The 20,565-nt window shown below is 35.3% G+C and overlaps 2 protein-coding genes across 3 annotated transcripts; one reads left to right on the forward strand and one right to left on the reverse strand.

Moving 5' to 3' along the window:
• Nucleotides 1-492: 492 nt before the first annotated feature.
• LOC130655865 (ADP-ribosyl cyclase/cyclic ADP-ribose hydrolase-like) lies at nt 493-11,011 on the reverse strand. Of its 2 annotated transcripts, XM_057458682.1 has the most exons (10): nt 10,735-11,006; nt 9,257-9,564; nt 9,026-9,114; nt 8,357-8,492; nt 8,193-8,269; nt 8,023-8,118; nt 3,715-3,802; nt 3,559-3,631; nt 1,460-3,464; nt 493-862 (listed from the first exon to the last, which is right to left on the reverse strand). In XM_057458682.1, the coding sequence occupies exons 2-9, from the start codon at nt 9,557-9,559 to the stop codon at nt 3,403-3,405; spliced, it is 924 nt and encodes a 307-aa protein (XP_057314665.1). In that variant the 5' UTR covers nt 9,560-9,564; nt 10,735-11,006; the 3' UTR covers nt 493-862; nt 1,460-3,402. The 2 variants fall into 2 exon arrangements, with proteins under 2 accessions (XP_057314665.1, XP_057314664.1); XM_057458681.1 differs by lacking the exon at nt 3,559-3,631 and having other exon boundaries at nt 3,716-3,802; nt 10,735-11,011.
• Nucleotides 11,012-15,719: 4,708 nt separating this feature from the next.
• LOC130654748 (ADP-ribosyl cyclase/cyclic ADP-ribose hydrolase 1-like) lies at nt 15,720-20,029 on the forward strand. Its single transcript, XM_057457364.1, has 9 exons — nt 15,720-15,831; nt 16,041-16,532; nt 16,731-16,819; nt 17,100-17,223; nt 17,742-17,824; nt 18,637-18,731; nt 18,927-19,016; nt 19,438-19,512; nt 19,657-20,029. The coding sequence occupies exons 2-6, from the start codon at nt 16,224-16,226 to the stop codon at nt 18,701-18,703; spliced, it is 672 nt and encodes a 223-aa protein (XP_057313347.1). The 5' UTR covers nt 15,720-15,831; nt 16,041-16,223; the 3' UTR covers nt 18,704-18,731; nt 18,927-19,016; nt 19,438-19,512; nt 19,657-20,029.
• The last annotated feature ends 536 nt before the right edge of the window (nt 20,030-20,565 follow it).

The raw sequence follows: 20,565 nt of genomic DNA on the forward strand, positions 1-20,565 counted from the left end.
TTTTTCACATTATTTCCGTAAGACTGGATTAGTTTATTTCTTACTATATTTTAACACCCAGGAGAAGCAGGCACTCCTTCCCGGTGGATTTTCCTCGTATATCAGGTGTTTAGAGAACTTAAGACGAGTTACGTGGTATCTGTCAGATGAGGAAAAAGTCAGGAAATCCAACCAGCTACCTTAAACCAGGAAATTTGCAGAAATTCCTTGGAAATCTAATTTTCCCTGCTTTCGGGTTAACAGGTCCGCGAAAGATGATGATGGACACCTTTTAGATAAATCTTCACAAAAACGTGTAAAAATGGCCTGTATACTTTCACTAGCTCAAAAACCATTTGTTTACTTTCTTTGTGATTCTCAAAGATTCTGGCAGATAATACTTTTATTATTAGCTTCATTTTATAGCGTATGAATACTCTCAATAAGCATTACGCTAAGCGCCAGTTCCTATTGAGGGATGTTGTTACGGTTGAGGGGACCAAAATTGACAAATTTCTCTCTAATAGCTTATTATTTCGTTCTATATATTTATTATTTTGTTATTTATTTTAACAATCTTGTAAAATTGTTCTGTAAAGTATCACATCTCAATTAAAATCATCCAAATCGTCTGCCTGTCTTCTAAAAGTTTGAAATCTTCGAAAAACACTTCTTTTTTCCGCTTCGCGTTTTCTACAGTTCGCTCGGCATTCATTGAAACTTTGTATACAAACAGCGACGCCGGTAAACGAATCTGGAGCTACCTGACCACACTGTAGGTAGGTGCCATCACAATCTCTCCAACAAGGTTTGTATGCTGTTACTGTTAATACGAACAGCAGTAAGATACCAATCAGCTTTGAGATAAAAGAATTCATAGTGGCTAGAAAGAACATATTACAAAAATTTACACGTCGATAAGTATTTATACGTTGGTGAGTTCCAACAACTGTTCGTATCTATAATAGGCTTTTAGGATTCGTTAGAAAGGGTTATTGTTATTGATGATTTAAACAGGATAATATGAAAGAGATTTATTTATTTTTAATCAAATATGTTATTTTTTTCTCACAATTTCTTTGTGAAAAAATAGGAATTTAAAAAAAGTGGATATTTAATGTGCTAATTAGATAAATATGCCTCCATCTATTTCCTAAGACGGAGAATCTCTTCTAATGATTTTGATCCTCGCCATTTTGTATCCATGCTGTGACGTCATAAAAAATATCAGCTCCTTATTGATAAAAAGACTGGGCTCTATTTTATATATTAATAGCGAACATTGCAGATTAACACCCTCGGTATCTCACAACCTCGTTTCCAGTACCTTTTGTCTTTTATATCGGAACGTCGAGATCTTGTTCGTATCGCCGTCCCGATGTCAAAAGGTGCCCTAGGGACGGGGTGGGTATCTCATAATTTATTCAACGACAGATCGATAGAATAGTGTTGAAAAATTTATAACTAAATAAATAATTACCTTCTATATCTACCTCGCGATCTCTCCTTTCCTGCTGTACAATAAATCCAGAATTATAAGCAGGCGACTTAAATAATAATTCCATGCTCCATCTGTTGTTGTTTACTTCGTTGTTTACATGACGAAACATTTTTGTTCAAGAACATGTGTAACATTATTCAGGGGGTGCTGTTATAACGGCAAAACCAAATAGGTAGTTCAGCAAAATAGTTGTGGAGGAGAGTAGTAAAACAGGCTCTTGCAGTCATGGTTAAATAATTCTTGCCTCGCTTTAATTATATACCTCTTTTTGCACGAGTTTCGTTTTTTTGTAACATGTGTCTTTGGTGTTTTCGGTTATGACGAGCAGCCTGGTGAGCTTTATTTTCTTTTTCGTCCATTAAAATTTGCCAAAACATAAACAAAAGAAGCAGGCTTAACATAATGGTGACATCTAAAGGGCTAATTTTTTGCCAATGTAATGCGTTTTTTTAGTCTCAAAATTGGTCTAACTGCTTCGATTTCGACAAAATTTAGTCCAGTAAATACACTTTGGTTTAAGATGAATAAAACGTGCTCTGTTGCTAGCAAATTACATCAAAACACAATACAGTAAATGTCAAACCTAATAGGACTCTATTTTTATCCTCCGAGGTCAAATATAATGATATATAAACCTTATTTCCCGGTTCTCTTTTCGCTTTTTTGATAACCACTTTTCTCCGATATCAAAAAAAGAAGTAAGGCCCCAGAAACAACCCTGTACTCTTTTCGTTCTAGACTTGATTAGAAAATACTTTTCTAACTGCTATATAACTGCTATTTCAGTCGATATGGGCATGATCTCGGATTTTAACCTTCTATTTGTAGTACTACTTTCTTTGTCATTACATACAATTGCATACAATCCTGCTGCGTGCATGAAAGTCAATCGTGTGATTTTTCCAACTTAGTTAGCTTTTTTGTTAGTTCCTATTTAATTTTAGTTTCTTTACCCCTATGCGATTGATACAAAAACAAGATGTAATGTCGGGGAAGACTTGCTAATTATTTGCAAGCGACTAAATATTTTTCTGACTGTATTGCCATTGAACGAATTACCTGCAAAAAACAAATTAAAGCAGGACCTTCGTCTAATCCTTTAGGGGCTTGTGTGGGGGGCACCCGTCTAAACCATTCAATTTTTTGTCAACCATGGTAAATATGGGAGAGTCTTTACCCATCTAACAGCGGATTATCAAAATTTTCATCCTGACAATCTCTACCTCCCCCACACCCCCTCCAAAAAAATTAATTTGCTGCTACAGCCTGTAACGTTACTTTCCTGGCTTGTTCTTACCTTTGTTATAATACACGCACTGGGATCGAGCCCGAATTACGTTGTGTGAATTAATAAAAATACTTCCCCCGTATTTCTTCTGGAACACAGGAATAACAACAGATGAGCTTTATTACTGACATCTTTAGCAAAAGGTGAAAAAATATGTTTTTAAACTCAAACAAACAAGAAATCACAAGTCTACAGAAATTCGGCCACAAATTAATCCAATTTCAGGGCTGACGAACAGGTTTTAAAAGTGGAGGGGCTAATATAGTGATTAAGGAGCTCCACCTTGGTGAGGGTCGCTAAGGGTCGGTTTTTGGAGTTAAAAAAGGTTTGCTAAAATGCTATTCAAATTATAAATTTTTACCGTGTTAGAATGGATAACTATAGAAGCTATCTATCTCTGAAAAAGTTGTAGGTAGTTAAGGTTCACAGCCCTGGTTCCCCAGCCCTGACTAATTAATAAGCGCGAAGAATTCACAACTAACTAAAACATTTGTATTGACTGGTGCAGTGTGAAACATCCATCATAATGCATAGCTCTTTTTGCTTTTTATTTTTACTGTTCCTGCAAAATCATTCATTAAAAAGTCGTGTGCTTCTCGATGTTCACAGGAATACAAAGATTTGTGCACTAGTTTTAATGGAACAACTTCATATTGGCATACAATAGCGCAATAATATAGATTATGGATGACATATCTAAAATACAAACGTAATCCAATTTTTATTTGCGGTTAAATATAGCACCTCCTTGGATAGAAAGATTAGAGGAAATCATTTAAAAAAACCTGACCTTTCGTTGCAACATTTGATTCTTTGCATTCTGCAGCATGTGGGTATTTTGCACAGAGGACAAATTTGACAGCCCAAATAGATTATAAAAAAACACTTTCAAGTTTATATCAAATTCTTTTTAACGTAGTTTTTCGAATAATAAATAACCTTCTAACCTCGGGTTATCATTGCAGGTTACTTTCATGCCGGCTGATTTTGCGTCAGAAGTAAGGCTGGCGATGACTTCACTCTGACATGTTGTTCTACAATGAATAAATGCATTAGTAACACAACTTTTAAAAACCCTTCTCCTAAGGTGATAATTTGACTCGAAAAATGTTTAAGACAATGATTAATAACAATAGATGTGTTGTGTAGAACATAGAGAAATAAGACTATCGACCAGCCTTGCTAGAATTTTAGTACGTTACCTCGTGGAATATCCACGGGAGCTTGCGCGTCACGGCAAATTCGATAAACTATATCGTATTTGTTATTTGTTGCATCAGGATTCCGTGCATAGTTAACACTGTTACAAACAGACAGACGGGACAACGACTATTATTATAGGACTAGCCGTTAACCCGTGGAAAAATCCACGATGTCGCCCGTCCTTTATATATCGCATTTCGTGTTTCCGCCACAGGACTCTCCTATCGCAGTCAGACAGACAAAATACGGCTATTATTAAAGAGACTAGTCGTTAGCGCGTGGAAAAATCCACAGGGTCACCCGTCCTTTAAATTAACCCGTTGCAACAAAGTTGACAGAAATATATTACATTTGGTATTGATGCGCATTTTAAAAATTTCGTGTTTCCGTTATGAGACACGGCTTTCGCAGACACGGACAGACAGACGACGGAAAAATCCACGGGGTTGCCCTTCGCGTTCGCTCGTCCTTTAAATTTACCCGTCGCAACAAAGTGGATAAAAATGTATCGCATTTGATATTCGTGCGCATTTTGAAAATTTCGTGTTTCCGTTACGGGACGCCGCTTTCGCGGACACACACACAGACGACGGTTATTATTAAAGAGACTAGTCGATAAGGCCCGTGGAAAGATCCACGGGATCGCCCGCTTTAAATTAACCCGTTGCAATAAAGTGGACAGAAATATATCGCATTTGGTATTGGTGCGCATTATAAAAATTTCGTGTTTCCGTTACGGGACACGGCTTTCGCAGACACACCGACGGCTATTATTAAAGAGAAAAGCGTGTGATGTTTTTAGTTATTTATATTTTAAAGGAGAGGCGAACTGAACTGCGGCCGGCTCTGGTGAATAAAAGTTTATGAAAAGTGTTGATTTTAAAGACCAGACTGACTGGCTTGCTCGCCTGCCCCATAAACTATAACTATAAACCATACATCATTTTGTTTACATTTTTGTGAGTGCTGAATTATTTATAATGCTTTTGCCAAACGGGTGGCTAAATTAAAAAACAATGGGATATATTTCTCTGTTGTGATGGTCACGGGGTCAATGTACAAAAAGTGATTTAATAAGAAAAAATTGAAGATCAAAAGGGCAAAAATGTTGAACAACATGTAAAGAACATATTTTTATTATTTTGTACTATTTAACTTGCCAATAAAATAGCGAGTAAAGATAAAGAAAGTAAAAAACCAAGGAATAAAGATGAAGCCACCATATTGCACGTTCGATTTGTTATTGAAGGTTTCCGGTCTGTATATTTATTCAAATTTGGCGTCAACTCATGATAACAAACTTTATCGCTCGAAGTTGGTGGTATGTTGTGGAAAAGGGACTCAAAACATGAAAAAACATTGTTGTTGGTTATGACAGATATTTCCTTAGTTCAAAGATGTTTAAACGAAGGTTATATAAAGCTGTTACTACTATAGTACGTAAAATATTCTTGGTTATCTCAAGTAAAAGATGTTATTTTTAATGTTTACTAAAAAGTACAATCAAAACCTACTTATTTTCACCCTATACAGCCATGGAATTTCTGTACAAATGTTGTTAGAAAAATATATAGGTAGTTAGTCGTGAATTATAGTTTTTTATTTAGTATTATAGTAGTTATCTTAGCAGATTTTAGGATTTAGAATTCTATATGTATTTTTCTCTCGCTTAAAAGTTATTTTCTGGCTGCCACAAAATAGTTTCAACAAACAATTTCGTCATCCATATAATAAAGTCTAAGTGGGAGATAAAGATTTCTAAATCTTAAAATCCTTCTTAACATTTTTTTTAACATTTTAAATTACAGAATTCCAGAATGATTTAAATTGTCAATTGCCGTCAGTGTAATTACTTTACTGTTATTTTGAAGTTTTGTTATCGGTAACATACATCACTTACGAAGGAGAGTGATTTATAAAAACAAGCTCCTTCAACCTCGTTCCTAGGGCATTTTCTGGCGATACCATGGTCAAAAAGAGGGAAAGAGCCCTGGGAACGAGGTTGACGCTTCTTCGGTCACAGTAAAATTAACTTTTTTGGCTTCACTTTTAAATACACCTCGTTTGTTTTTAGGATTTGCTTTACCCACAGGGGATCTTTTATTTTTTTCAATTTTCGATACTATTTGGAGATCTGTGGAAAATCGACGGGTTTGCCCCTCCTTTTTATACCGCATTGCGTGCATTCCGCTACTTGCGGTATCATTTTGCTTGACAGACTTATACGGGCGTTATAATACACGAAACGCCGAGCTAAGCCACATGTAACTGTGTTCCTGGCGTTGAACACTATGTTTAGCGCTTAATAAAGCATTTAATCAAGCCGTAAACTCTGCCATACATCCGAGTGGACCGCTTTTGTACAAATATACAGTATGTCATAAATCGAGATAAGCGCACACAACGTGTTTCAGGTGTAATGTATTTAAAAACATATAACTTTCCCGCATCTTTGCCTGAAATGAAAAACAGTTTACAAACTGTTATTATCCCGTCAAAGAAAAAACATTCAGTCAATATTATTTTATTTTACGAGGTTTTCATGAAAGTTAAAAAAATCATTTTGACACTGGGCTGAGCGGTTAGTACATAAAATAAAGCTTTATGGCACCTTCGGTCTAAGCACGTAGTACAGGTAGACTGTGTCGCACATGCGTATAGGTGTAATACCCTTTTTCCCGAATAAACTGTATTGCAACTTCGGTTTAAAAAAAAAACACAGGGAATAGCCTGTCGATTGCTTGGCCATTTTATTTCACAGAAAAAGTTTTTAGGAAATTAATAAAAGGTGTAGCTAGCTACCTAACTGCATTTAAAAAAAATAGTTGGTGTTAGGATGTTTCCTCGAAATCTACGTGCTTAGCCAAAATTTTAAATTTGATGGTTTAAGATTTGTACGTGGCTAAAAAATGTATTTACTTTAACGTGTGAAAACATACAGAAAACGAATATTATAAAATAAAAAGCTTTTGAAGATAAAAAAGTTAAACAGAAACCTTACAAACGCGGCAAATTAAAGCAAAGTCGTTAAAAATATATTGCATTTGGTATTTCGTGTGGATATAGAATCTTGTGTTTCCGTAACAGGACGAAAATTTCGTACATTGGACCAAAAAGCATGAAACACACAAAGGTGACAATAATATTACAATAATACAGGCCAAGTGCCAAAATATTTAGGCCAAATGGCTAAATATTTCATATTCATATCAAAACCAGTAAAATTTTTCTCTAACTAGTCGTTAGCCCGTGGAAAATCGACAGGTTCGCCCGTCCTTTTTATACCGCATTGCGTGCTTCTCGCTATTGCACAGCTAAGCTACCATTTTGCGTGACAGACAGACAGACAGACAGACAGACAGACAGACAGACAGACAGACAGACAGACAGACAGACAGACAGACAGACAGACAGACAGACAGACAGACAGACAGACAGACAGACAGACAGACAGACAGACAGACAGACAGACAGACAGACAGACAGACAGACAGACAGACAGACAGACAGACAGACAGACAGACAGACAGACAGACAGACAGACAGACAGACAGACAGACAGACAGACAGACAGACAGACAGACAGACAGACAGACAGACAGACAGACAGACAGACAGACAGACAGACAGACAGACAGACAGACAGACAGACAGACAGACAGACAGACAGACAGACAGACAGACAGGCAGACAGACAGACAGACAGACAGACAGACAGACAGACAGACAGACAGACAGACAGACAGACAGACAGACAGACAGACAGACAGACAGACAGACAGACAGACAGACAGACAGACAGACAGACAGACAGACAGACAGACAGACAGACAGACAGACAGACAGACAGACAGACAGACAGACAGACAGACAGACGTATACGGGCATTATAATATAGATTAATTTTGCCTACAGGTACAGCATGTTATCACAATTTCGTTTTTAAATAAAACGTAATCCAAGGCGTGATTTTTCAAGCTACGTAATGTTCTTGTCTGCTTTTGTGAAGATTTTAAACAAATGAATAATGTAAAAAATAGTTTCGTATTACCTGATTGTCCTGTTGAAGCTAGAAATGATTAAAACTGATAAATGTTTGACAGTTCTTGTTTCATTCATTGCTGGTAATTCCACAGTCCGGAATATACTAAAAAAAATAATAGTGATATACTGTGCCAACGACAGAAACCATAACAACAACAGCAACAAAACAATGCTAACCTCCTGGGCGAGTAAGGGTTTCTTTCATTCGTTCCATTCAGCAAAACATAAACTTTTCCAGCAGCTTTTTCCGCAAACTAAAATATGGTTTTCCGTACATTTAATTATTGAATTAATCCACACAAGCGGTTCAAAGAATAAGGTCATTTTAATGACCATATTACCCTTTTAGACGCCATGCTCCAATACGGTGTACTTTGATCACACTTTCTATCTGAAGTCTCGCAAGTCTCATAATCGATGCCATCACTTTTTAGGCAGGCTGAACATCCACACCATGTCAATTCATCTGCGATATATCTAAATAAACCATAGAAAGAAGTTACATCAGACTTCAAGCTTATAAATGAATGAACTTTTTAAGCATCCTCGATCCCAGGAGTCTTTTTCTTTTCTGAAATCAGATGGCGAGAAAGGGATATCAAAAAAATAAGTCCTGGGAACGAGGAAGATTTTTAAAGGGACTTAATTAAAGCTACATAAGTATTTGTCGCCATCCCTCTATTTTTTAGGAATCTCGCTCCCCGACCTTTTATCGCTTTTTAATAAGTGGATACTGTGAAAACTGATGATATTTTAAATTTTATTACCATCTAAATATGAATGATTATTTTTTCCTATACCGTAAATAGTTGAGTACTTAAAAGTATCGAATTAACGAGGACAGAGGCGTTAATAAAAAAGGCGGGGGCGTGAATAAGTAAGAGCAGGGGCGTGAATAAATAAGGAAGCGTGAATAAATAAGGGCGAAGGCTCCAAAAACCAACAACGAGATTGAATTAGGGGGGCGGCGACGAACAAATAGTTTTCGTTCATGACACTTCATAACATACCCAGCGAATGTGTCTTCCAGCGTGACGTAGTTATCATTAACATGAGAAAAATCGTGTGCAACATCTTTTGTCCCAGTCCAGAGAAGAACCTAAAATTTTAGTTGCTATTTAATTTTTGCAAAACAAACAATTATTTTTCGACTTCACGCCGAGTTCATATTGGATCTTTTTCCATCAAAAAACCCAGGAGATCAAGGTTGGTTTATTTAAAAATTACATAATAAGCCAAACCTTATTCTCCAACTTCTGGCGATTCTTTATGGTGTCAAACATAGGTGCGTAGTCCGATTGTGTGACGTTAGAAGGACATTGGTGGTTTTTCCATGCGAAAGCTTTTTTCAGCCTATTTAGCATTAATGTACAGTTTACAGTAACTTTTAACTCAGCAATATCTCTTTTTTCTATAAACTGTTGAAAATCAAAGCAACGACCAGTGATAATCGAATCAAAATTAGGCGTGGTCCCTCCACCTTGACATGTTGAGATAAAGAGAGCAAAAGCAAAGGCTTTTAATGTAAACAACATTTTTTTCATGCTTCCTAAAAATAAAATAAAATTAGAAGCAAGTAGAAGCAGTAAAGAGAGAGCAACTCTAGACATGCCTATTTACCACGTGGCTAGAATTAATTTTAAGAAAATTAATTATTTAAGAAAAAGATTGACAGGTAGCAGTTAATTTGCCAAATAAAGAAGGATTGTTTCCAACTTTAAAACTAAAAATTCCTCATTACGTTACGTAGATTCTTATCTTTTCTTGCGCCTGCCCTTTCTTACGCTCGTCAGGACATGATGTGCCATACATCATGTCCTGGAAATAACTAACTATGTTTTTTTAAGCTTCACTTGAAATAATAACTGTTTTGTTTTGTCAAGTTTATTTAAAAATTCGACAATGCTCTGAGTAAACAATAACTTTATTCGTGCTTTTTTATTTATGCTTTTTGTTTGAGACACCCCGCAAAGAAGATACCTCGCGAAGGCGTTTAGTTGTGTTTTTTTAAAAGTCAAATCAAAAATAATGGTAGGGTCAATTTAAATAAAATAATGACCATTATGCAGCATGACATATCTTGCTATAAGATACAAGATTTTAAAACATTAAAGGGGCTACGGAACGGCTGTCGGTTTTCGACTTTAGTAACTTACACGAAAGTCGAGCTGATGGCGGCGAAAAACAAAAATGGCTATTTTTCCGGCATGTATGCAATTTACAGACTTGAACATATAGATATATCTAGAATTTTTATCTTCTCCAGCCTTGGTCATGTTTTCATCTAGGATAAGTATTGCTGAAATGTTTCTTCGTAATATACTTTTCGAAAAAAATATTGAACCAGCGAGCAAAATGCGCTGGTCTGTTCATTACGCGAAAGGCGTTTTCCGGATTTCTAATATGTGCGCGGGATATACGGAATGTGAGCATTTTAATCGTTTCGTAGCCCCTTTAGTATTATTTCCTATAAGAAAAAAATATTAAACCACCACGTGGTTTCGCCATTTCTTTTGTTTATAAGCAAGTGAGAATAGGTTACAAATGCTAAAATCTGATTAAACAAAATGATGATATTGACGGCTTAAAGTTTAGGTTCACATTTTCAGATTTTGTATTATTAGATAGGTCTTTTTCAGTAGCACTCGCTATCCTTTGCCAACTTGCTTTTCAAAATAGTTAACCTTAGTTATAAATGAAGGCACCAATATTCTCTTACCTGCGTTGCACTGTGTAGTTTTGCTGTAAGTCGAAGTTTGCTGCAAGCTGTAGTGGCAATGAAAGGGAGTTTACTATTCGAAACTGATAGTTATTAAGCAAAAATCAGAAGTGATTGACAACTCTCGGTTCCAGTTCCTTTCGCAGGTCATTGAATTTCTGACAAAATCTCTTTTATTTATTAATCGCTTTTTTCATGCGCAGATCTAATAGGTAATTGGCACTTTTCTCTTTCAGCTCCTTTCACAGAATTAATGACTGAATGGATACAGGGCAACTCGATGAAGCACTCAAGAAATAACTGACGGAGGATAAAATTACCATTCGTCGGACTGTATTATTTATATACAAAATGTTTCCTTCGTGTGAGTTCACATATCACTGACGGTGTATTATGTTTGGTCAGCCAATAAAAACATAAACAAAACAATCTTTACAATAGAGCACACAGTTATGACACTGAGCTTTCTAAGAATTATCAGAAAACAATGCAAGATTTTATTATAGCCGATTAAATTTCCTGTCAACATGTCCGAAATACAAAAACGTCTGGAGTATGAAATATCCCATTGCATCAAGTTTAGCTACAGAGCTGGTAAATTATTAGCCCCATATAAAGCAAAATCGTTGAGAGTTAATTTTTGCAAATTTAAGAGTTTAGAAGATGTAACGCTATATATGCTTTTGTACCGTGGTTGAGAAGAAGTCACGCTCTCCTCTACAATATTTCTCATGAAAACTAGATGAACAGTTATTGGACATACCTGTTCATCTAGTTTTGTCTAGCTTTTGTCTAAAAGCTTTATTGTATTCGGGGAATGCAAATCATATACAATCGAAAATTGCCAAACAATGTTTTTAAATTGGCTGATATTGAGAACACATAATCCGTCGCAACAAAATGTTCAGTTTTTGGATGTCTGGGATGATTATTTAAAAAAATGTACTTTAACTAATAATAACAATACAGACGGAGATCAAGTTCTTTGAAACAGTGCAGAGGTTGGGTCGAGAGATATGATGAGCTCTCGATTACTAGATATAAATAGGGGATTGGAGAAAAACATATAAAGATACAAAGTTTACACGAAATATTACATCTGAGAATGAAACAGATGATATTGGTATACATTTAGAAATAAATAAAAATAAAAACAAAACAATGTGCGAGTCTAATCTTTTATATTGATAATAGTCGGTGGTTAAATCCACGGGTTCGCCCGTCCTTTATTTCCCGCATTTTGTGTGTCTAGCTACTTGCGCTACCAATTTGACGCACGCACAGACAAAAAACCATTATTAATAAAGAGACGAAAATTGTGTCTCTAAAAACCATAAAAATTACAACCTCGATCCCAGGGTCTGTAGCTTTTTTGATATGAGGATGAAACGCGTACGAGGCCCTGGTACAACAGACTTACTCAACCAATGAGATTGCATGTACGGCTTTTTTAAATTATGTTAAAAAGATAAATAATGCGGAAGTTTTTTTGCAAGCACTGCATTTTTTTATCAACAACAAATATGGCGATAATTTTGATTACTTGTTTATGAAGAAAATATTTATATTCACGTTATTTTTGACTTCCTTTCGTCGTTTACAAATTTATCAAAGCTGTTAAAAATTTTTAAACATTACTTTTGTTTCCTTACTGATGGTGAAAAAGGCGACAACTCAAATGGAATAGTGCGACGAACATCCTGTCCTGCGACCTTTTGTTGGGACACAATACTTAATTTTTAAAAAAACTGAAAATTTTATTTTTGGTTTTTGCTAAAAAGTAAAGAAAAACTTCGTACAGATGAAACTCTGTAGTGTGTAAGCTGACTAACTGGCTAGATGCTGTTGGCTTAAAGATGCACAAGCACAACAATGACAACCAATTTTTCTTAAAATGCCACATGTGTCAAGAGATATCTTTTAACAAACTTTTGGGACAAAATATATTAGTTAGCAGTAACTAAAAGTTTCATGTCTTCTTGACAATCCTCAAACTGCAAATGACTACAGATTTTCAAAATAAAAATATTAACTAATAATTCCCTTAAGGGAAATTTTTCTATATTGTAAAACAAAATTACTAATTACTTCACATTATTGATGACGAATTTATTCCTGTGCCGACATTTACTAATCAGTTCGTTCCTTTTGTTCAATAATTCCTTTGGGTCAGAGTTTAGGATGCAAACTCAGATATACACAGGTCACAACGTTTATTTCCAGATTTGTATTGACTTGCGCGGATTGCAACAGACCTATTAATCCAAAACGCACGGTTTTCGTTATTGAGCTTGCATATAAACTTCAAAAGCTTGATTTCGTTCTGATATTTCCGGTGACGGAAAGACTTGGTGTGGTTATTGTAACGCAGCTTATATTCACCTTCTGATGTGCCATAATAACAAAACAACTTGTTATCAGTGGTAACTTCTGCTTTGTATACAATGTTCGTAATCCGACAGTCTCCATGAAGTGGGAAATTAGCTTTTGTTCGACAGTTACATGGCCTTTGCTCTTCCTTCAGATGGTCACTCAAGGTCTTGTTGTTATGTTGTTTTATCAGGCTAGCTATGTTCAGCATACATGAATAGCTGATCTTTAGTGTGTTTCGATTGAAAATTTAGCTGAAGCGGTTGTTAGGTGGGAAATGCTTCTTGATTAATTTCAAGAAGATACTTCCAATGTTGGTTTCGACAGCGACGTTATACGGCGGGTTAAACCAGATGATTTTTCGTGATCTGTTTCTAACGCGTTTGATGCCGGTTTCTTTGTTATATTCAAGCGGATAGGTAAAACCACTTTCTAACAAAGACTTTTCGTAATGACTTTTCGCCTTGTTGAATTCTTCCTCATTGCACGATAAGTCAGTAATTCTTCTGTTAACCATTTTCGGAAGTTCGGCAATGATACTACGAGGGTGGTTTGATTTAGAGTTTATATACTTGGTCGTGTCATTTGGTTTTCTGTAAGGGAAATATTTTCCACTTTCTAAGTCCAACATGACATCCAAAAACTCTGTGACTCTTAAGTTGGTTTCGATTGTAATCTTGAGTCTTTTTTTCTTAAACATTTTGGTTATATCTTTACGTAGGCGATCCATCATGGTTCCATTGGCCTCCTCCACAATGCATAACCCGTCATCACGGTACAAGCCAATTTTTTCCTTATCAACAATAGATGACAGTTTGTTCAATAGGTATAAACCAACCAGTTTGCATACCTCAGCGCCGTCATATGATCCCATTGTGACATCGAATAATGGCTTTTCCCCCTTCTTTTTCCATACTTCGTTATTATTATCGAACAATAGAGACTTCCTCGCTAGCATGATGGTGTCTGCTATTTTAATGGGTAATGTCGTAATGGTTCTTGCAAATGCTATAGCTGTTTTCAGAAGGCATTCGTCGATGGAAGGGTAGAATTCGGCAATATCAAACTTAATGAAATGGTGTCCATCCTCCTTTCATCTGTTATTTTTGCAGCTGGTGTAAATTATTCTATAATATTTACAAGTGGTGTAGTTTTTACTACATGTATGATACACCAGAAAATGACTAGAAAGTCACTAAGGGTTGAATCTATTCTGGAATTGTACGGTGTGTATAGCTAGGTACCTCTAGCTACAAAAACCCAGCAAAACACTTTACAAATTCACGCCACTGAAACACCATCTTTGATTGAAACGTCACGCATACATTACTTTTCTCTGCATGCTTAATTTTGGGCCTCGTACGTGTTTCATCCTCATATCAAAAAACGCTACAGGACCTGGGATCGAGGTTGTAAAAATTAAACAAATTAATTAACTAGAAATTTCTAACTTATGCTAATTTAAATTTACTCAACCTCGTCTCCAGGACTATTTGGTTCTCAAAGGCGCTGCCCTTAAAGGTCCCGAGGTCGAGCTTGAGATTTATAACAGTTGAAATGTAATTACTTTGTTATTAATAATTAATGTCTGGGTAAATTAAACAACAATTAAAGAATATATAAAAAGTAATATAAAAAAAGTTTGTGCTGGAATTAGTCTGACAAAAATTTCAAAGACATCAGGTGCAAAAATGTAATGGGGGGGGGGGGGGGGGTAGGAGGGGGGCAGCGGCTGCAAAGTGCGTATAACTCATACCCTTCATAAAAGTAACGCACCACCATTTCCAGTTTCAATCCCAAAAAATCCAAAATTTATGTTTCTTCTTTTCACAAGATACAATTTTTGTGCAATACTAAAAGAAGGTTAGCTTTAAATTTTTCAACATATATACATAACCAACCTAATATAATAATTATGGAACTGCGTATATCCGCTTAAGTTTTTCTGGAAAAAAATTACATTAGGCACCTCTCTATCGTGCAATTTGAAGAATTTATCGTGCAATTTGAACCATTTATTGAGCAATTTGAACCATTTGTCGAACAATTTGCGAGGTAACGACGCTCTATAGTACAATTTGAACAATTTATCGTGCAATTTAAAAGGTAGCGAAGCTCTATCGTGCGACACAAAGGAAACGAAGATGGAATAATATTTTGTTGTGCTTGGTTTAGCATGCACATTACCTAGGAGCTGAAGCTGAATCGGAACGGAACAAGAAAAATACCTAAATTTAAAATGGTTGTCTGCTAATTATTTTTTGCAATTCTTCCGTTTCTGACCGCACGAAAAGTTGAAATGATTTCAAAATTTTACATTGTAACGGAAACATTCATAAAAAATTCACCAGATTCTAGAATTCAAAATTGACATTAATGTTTTGATCCGTTTCATTTTGTTTTTGAGTGGAAATTCTCCTAAAGAGCTTTAATTTCAACTTTTGGAGAATCCCTGGGGGAAGGAGGGTGATATTTAGTAAAATAAACGCCCCTTGATTAACGCCCTGTCTAATAGTTAAAAAGTTGATAAATGCTTTGCGCTTTGGGAAGGTTAAAAGCTTCCTAGCTTATCATTAATTTTTAGCTTTTGATAACAATTACCTAATTTCCATTGGGAGAAAGTTTACATAGATTTTTTTTGAAAGAATAATATTGTTATAGTAATTTGTACAGTAACTGAAAAAAAATTGTGAGAAGCTAACAAAGTCATTACGGTCGTTTCAAAAGGTGAAAAGTCAAACTTTTTTAGTATATATTTTGTGAATCTACGATTTTCATATTAATATATTCTTATTATATGGAAAAAGGAAAAGAAAACTGTAAGCTTCTGCTTATTTGTTATTTTGAATAAATTATAAATTATAAGTCTAAACAAAGTCGATGTTTTCTCTGCTTAAATCGTCTTTGTTAGTCTTGTTAAAATTTTGGTTGTTTAGCGGAATTGTGTTGCATTTATAAACAAAGAAAGAAAGAAAGAAAGAAAGAAAGAAAGAAAGAAAGAAAGAAAGAAAGAAAGAAAGAAAGAAAGAAAGAAAGAAAGAAAGAAAGAAAGAAAGAAAGAAAGAAAGAAAGAAAGAAAGAAAGAAAGAAAGAAAGAAAGAAAGAAAGAAAGAACAGTTATGAAGCTGAATCAACAATTTGCTGTGTTGTTTTTCATTCTTCGTCACGTGAATACATACAAGCCTTGGAATTACAACGGGTCAACACCTCATCTTCAAGAACTATTTACAGGGCGATGCTGGGAATATCAACTTTTAGATCCAGTGAATCGTGAGGAGAATCTTCGAGTTGATGTGAACTGCACAGAAGCTTGGGGTCTCTTTAGAGTTGCTTTTGCAACTAAAAACCCGTGCAAGAATTTAACAACAGCTGATGATTATAAGATGTTTTTTGAAAAGATCAAAAATACGAAACATTTGAGCAATAAGGTACGCTTTAAATTCTTTTCGTCAACGAATACTTTGTACAAAATAAGTTAACCGCATATTTACTGCTTCTTCACTTTGCATGCATAGAAACGCATTCCAACTATTTACCCCTACCCCTGCCCCTTTTCCATCGTTGTCGGGCAGTTAGACCATATGTGAAAGCGTTACAAATAGAAAAAGTTAAAATTTTATTTTTAGGCAATGTTTTGGTCCGGCACACGAACTATTGTTCGTGATTTCACACACGTAAACACTGATTACGTCACACTTGAAGACACATTTACTGGGTAAATTATGTATGTTTAATCTTGACCGCCCTTGTTCCTGCTGTATTTAGCAGTCTCGTTCCCAGGGCATTTTTGCTTTTAAATTTATTTCTGATAGCGGCGGTCAAGAAACCCTGGAGACGAGGATAAGATTTTGACTTTGATATATCAAAAAATGTTTTCTCATATCAGAAAAAACGTCTGCTCTCGTATCAAAAATGCAAAAATTCCTTAGAACGTTACTGTAGCCCATACTGGTCGATTTGCCTCTCGCTTATTTAAGCATCTTTGTTTACTTTAGTTTCGTCGCCAATAATTTGGACTGGTGTGGCTGTGACACCTGTCCTGATGGAATAAACACCAAATTTTGTGATGCGTCATGTTTATATCCGACTTGGTCATATTGGGATTCCGTGTCAAAACAGGTAATATTGTTTGGTACTATAGTAACATTTTACTTGTTTTATATATATACACACTCGAAAAAAAACTTTAGTGTAAACCATGAATTAAACAAATTAGTTTTGAACCGTGGTTTTAAAAAATAAATTATTTAGAAAAATACTTTCACATTTTTATCCAATGGCCATCTCTTGATCATTTAAGGTATGACTACAGTGGACTTTCAGTTTGTATCCTTCAAGCTTCATAGAACCAGTCCGTTAAATTTTCCCCTGAATCTCGTTCCCAGAATTCTTTACCGCCTATGATATTCTGAGCCGACTCGTCAAAATATCATAGGCGTACAAGAGGCCTGGGGTGGAGGTTTATAATCCCTTTCAAATTTGAGTACAGATCAATAATTGACTCTGAAAAAATTTCCAGTATAATAGTATAGTAGGCCTTTAATGGTAATTTACGATAATCAAAAGATCTACAAGAACATTTTGTGTAGACAACGATTAATTAAACCATGCATTGTTCCCTAAACAATCATTTCTAGTTTGCTGAAAAAGCAGCCGATACAGTGTATGTGATGGTGAATGGAACATCAAAAGGAATAAACACTGCTTATTATAGAGAAACGTGAGTGAACATGTGAAATGTTAGAAATTATACATCAGTCTATTTAAAACAGAAAGAAGAGTTCCTAAGAAAAGGCAAAATATCGCTTTTGTGTGTACGAGAGGAAAGTAAATTAGCGGTATTTCCGTCAACATGGTTTAGTTGTTTCAATCTATCATCAAAACAAGTGAAAAGATCGCCTTGCAATACAAAATACAGTAAACTCCAGGTGCCAGACAACTGAATAGTTATCGTTTTAAACCTAGGAGAACAACAAAAGAGATCTATTCTATTGCCATTCTCGTTCCCAGGGCTTCTTTTTCGCTTTTTCAAATGGCTCTAGCGTACTTATTAGAAAGCAAAAAAAAAACTTGGGGACGAGATTGTTCTATCCTCCCTAGCTAAAACAAATTTCTTTGGTCCTATTAACATTCGCTAGAGGTGCATTATAGTTTCTGTTATAACTTTGGGTAGACCAAACACTTGTTAGATCATAACATTTTCTGGTCCCACATGAAATTATTTTATCGCAAATATGAACTTTAAAGGAGCAAATATAATAGAGAAATTGTTTAATATCCGCATTGTTATAGATCATAACAAAATACTCGTACTTTTGTTGTTATTGTTGTTGTTATTGTTGTCATTGTCATTGTTGTTGTCGTTGTCGTTGTCGTTAATGCTCTCAATGTATTTGAGATTTCACTGTTAATTAAAGGAGCAAAGCGTTTGATCTATTTCTAAAAAAAAAGTTAAACGTGGTTTAGATGGTAAAATTATTTTTAGTATCTGATCATTTCGATGTAAAAGCCCGTAGCCCCTTTATGCTTTAGTACGTTTGGTCGCATCGAGTTACCACCCTTGGTTCAACTGGTCAAGTTAAACATTTATCCATCTTAGTTGTGTTCGATCTCGATGAAGAACCCAAGTAAGGATATTTATTTGTTTGTATTTCTTATATATGTTTGTATTTCTTATAAACATGTATGACGTCTGTGAGATCAGAAAGCGTTGTTTTTCACTGAATCCGATAAACTTTCCTTTCTCGGCTTGTTTGGAACAAAAAGGCGATTCAGTTTATAACTTTGAAAAATTAAAAAACAGACAATATTTTAAACCTTAGAGAGAGCTGTGACAAGGGCACATTAGTTCAAATGGTGCAAGATGCAAAACAACATGGTATCCCATCTACAAGCTGCACCGATAATCCGAAGTAAGTGCGTTATTATATGTGAGGGGTAGTCTTAAGGGTGTGCTGAAATGATTAGGATAAGCAGTTTTACTCCGATAACCCGAAAATTCCGCCGTACCTTGGAGCACATAACAAACGGGATAAGTTGGACGGGTGAATGAATTGAGGGTAGCCGGAAATATCCAACTTCCCCTCCCCCAGGGTTTTGTGGCCCCTGTGCCGTTATTACGGAGTGGCTAACTTCATCAACAAGACAAATGGCCTGAGAACGAGGTTTGAAAAAAGCATATTTGAAGGAAAAGGGATTAAAAATAAACCGAAGCTGTTTTTTGTTATTCTAAAGTATGCAGGGATATCTCATGTACCTGGCCAAAAAACGTTTATTTTTGTCGACAATCTTCAAAACCTTTTGAGTACATTGCTCTTTTTTTTTCGTATGTAGAATGGTGAATTCGATTTTGTGTGCAAAGTATCCAGGTGCAATGCAATGTCAGCACAAAAACCCTGATGACAAAAGGTAATAATAAATTGATTTCGACTGTGTGATATTTTCAAGTACGTGTCTCGATTCGTATAATTTCGAAATCTAACTAGGGAGAAGCTTGTAATAAGCGAGCTTTCACACGAACCGTTATTAAACTTGTTTATACTCTCATTTCAGTGCATGGAAATTTGCAACGTATGTTTTTATATCTTCAACTTTGTTATTGCTTGTGGTTGCTACCGCTCTTGCATTTTGTTTGCTTCAACAAAGAAAAAAGTTTAGAAGCTTTGCAACAAACCCAGAACTTTTGGTAGCACTGTCAAATACAAAGACAAACATTTGACGAAGACAACAATATATGTTGGTATTATTATCACGTTATGAAAAAGAAACAGCAAACCTATCAAAACAAAGTATGGAATTGATAGACTGTAAATGTTTATTTAGGTACACTATTTTTTGTTTTTTATTTATTTATTTATTTATTTATTTTTCTTGTGTACGTACAACATTGTGGTTATCGATTTGGAACATGTCAAAATAAAATGAATTTCAAAACGATGATATATTAAATGAAACTTTCACTAAACGATAGTTGGATAATTATGTGAACGTGCTTGTTCCAATCTCGATTCCAGGGCCTGTAGCGTTTCTTGATATGAGGATGAAACGCATGAGTTACAAGGTTGTGGTCATAATACCCTGAACTACTTTTGGACTGGATTGGAAAAATTATTTTTACACAAAAAACGTCATTGGGATCCATAATGACGTTACATCCGAGGTTTATTCTTTTACCGACAAAGATACTTTAGGCGTACAAATGTTTGCGAGCAGAAACTTTTACAAAAAGAAAAATTCTTAAATATTTTTATGTAAATTTCGCGTGGATAAAAATTTTTGCGTACTTAAATGTCAACGAATCCATCAAATGTGAAAATTTCGCGTGAATAAACCTTTTTGTAAGATCAAAATTCGCAAAAAGTTTACTGTAAACTATATTGATAACTGATTAATAACTGATTGATAACTCGATTGGTATGTGTCCAACAAGAAGCTCTTGTTCTACTCCACTGTCTGCATCTC

The sequence above is a fragment of the Hydractinia symbiolongicarpus genome, chromosome 8 (assembly GCF_029227915.1).
Source record: "Hydractinia symbiolongicarpus strain clone_291-10 chromosome 8, HSymV2.1, whole genome shotgun sequence".
In the NCBI taxonomy this organism is placed as follows: domain Eukaryota; kingdom Metazoa; phylum Cnidaria; class Hydrozoa; order Anthoathecata; family Hydractiniidae; genus Hydractinia; species Hydractinia symbiolongicarpus.

Bases quoted from the DNA above. Each gene is read 5' to 3' on its own strand.
- LOC130655865 (XM_057458681.1), bottom strand. From the start codon at position 9,559: ATGAAAAAAATGTTGTTTACATTAAAAGCCTTTGCTTTTGCTCTCTTT. The intron at 8,119-8,192 runs GTTAGCATTGTT...TATTTTTTTTAG, and splicing joins AACCCTTACTCGCCCAGGAG to TATATTCCGGACTGTGGAAT. The intron at 3,465-3,715 runs GTTAGAAGGTTA...TTTGTATTTTAG, and splicing joins ACCTGCAATGATAACCCGAG to ATATGTCATCCATAATCTAT.
- LOC130654748 (XM_057457364.1), top strand. From the start codon at position 16,224: ATGAAGCTGAATCAACAATTTGCTGTGTTGTTTTTCATTCTTCGTCAC. The intron at 16,820-17,099 runs GTAAATTATGTA...TGTTTACTTTAG, and splicing joins CTTGAAGACACATTTACTGG to TTTCGTCGCCAATAATTTGG. The intron at 17,224-17,741 runs GTAATATTGTTT...AATCATTTCTAG, and splicing joins GGGATTCCGTGTCAAAACAG to TTTGCTGAAAAAGCAGCCGA.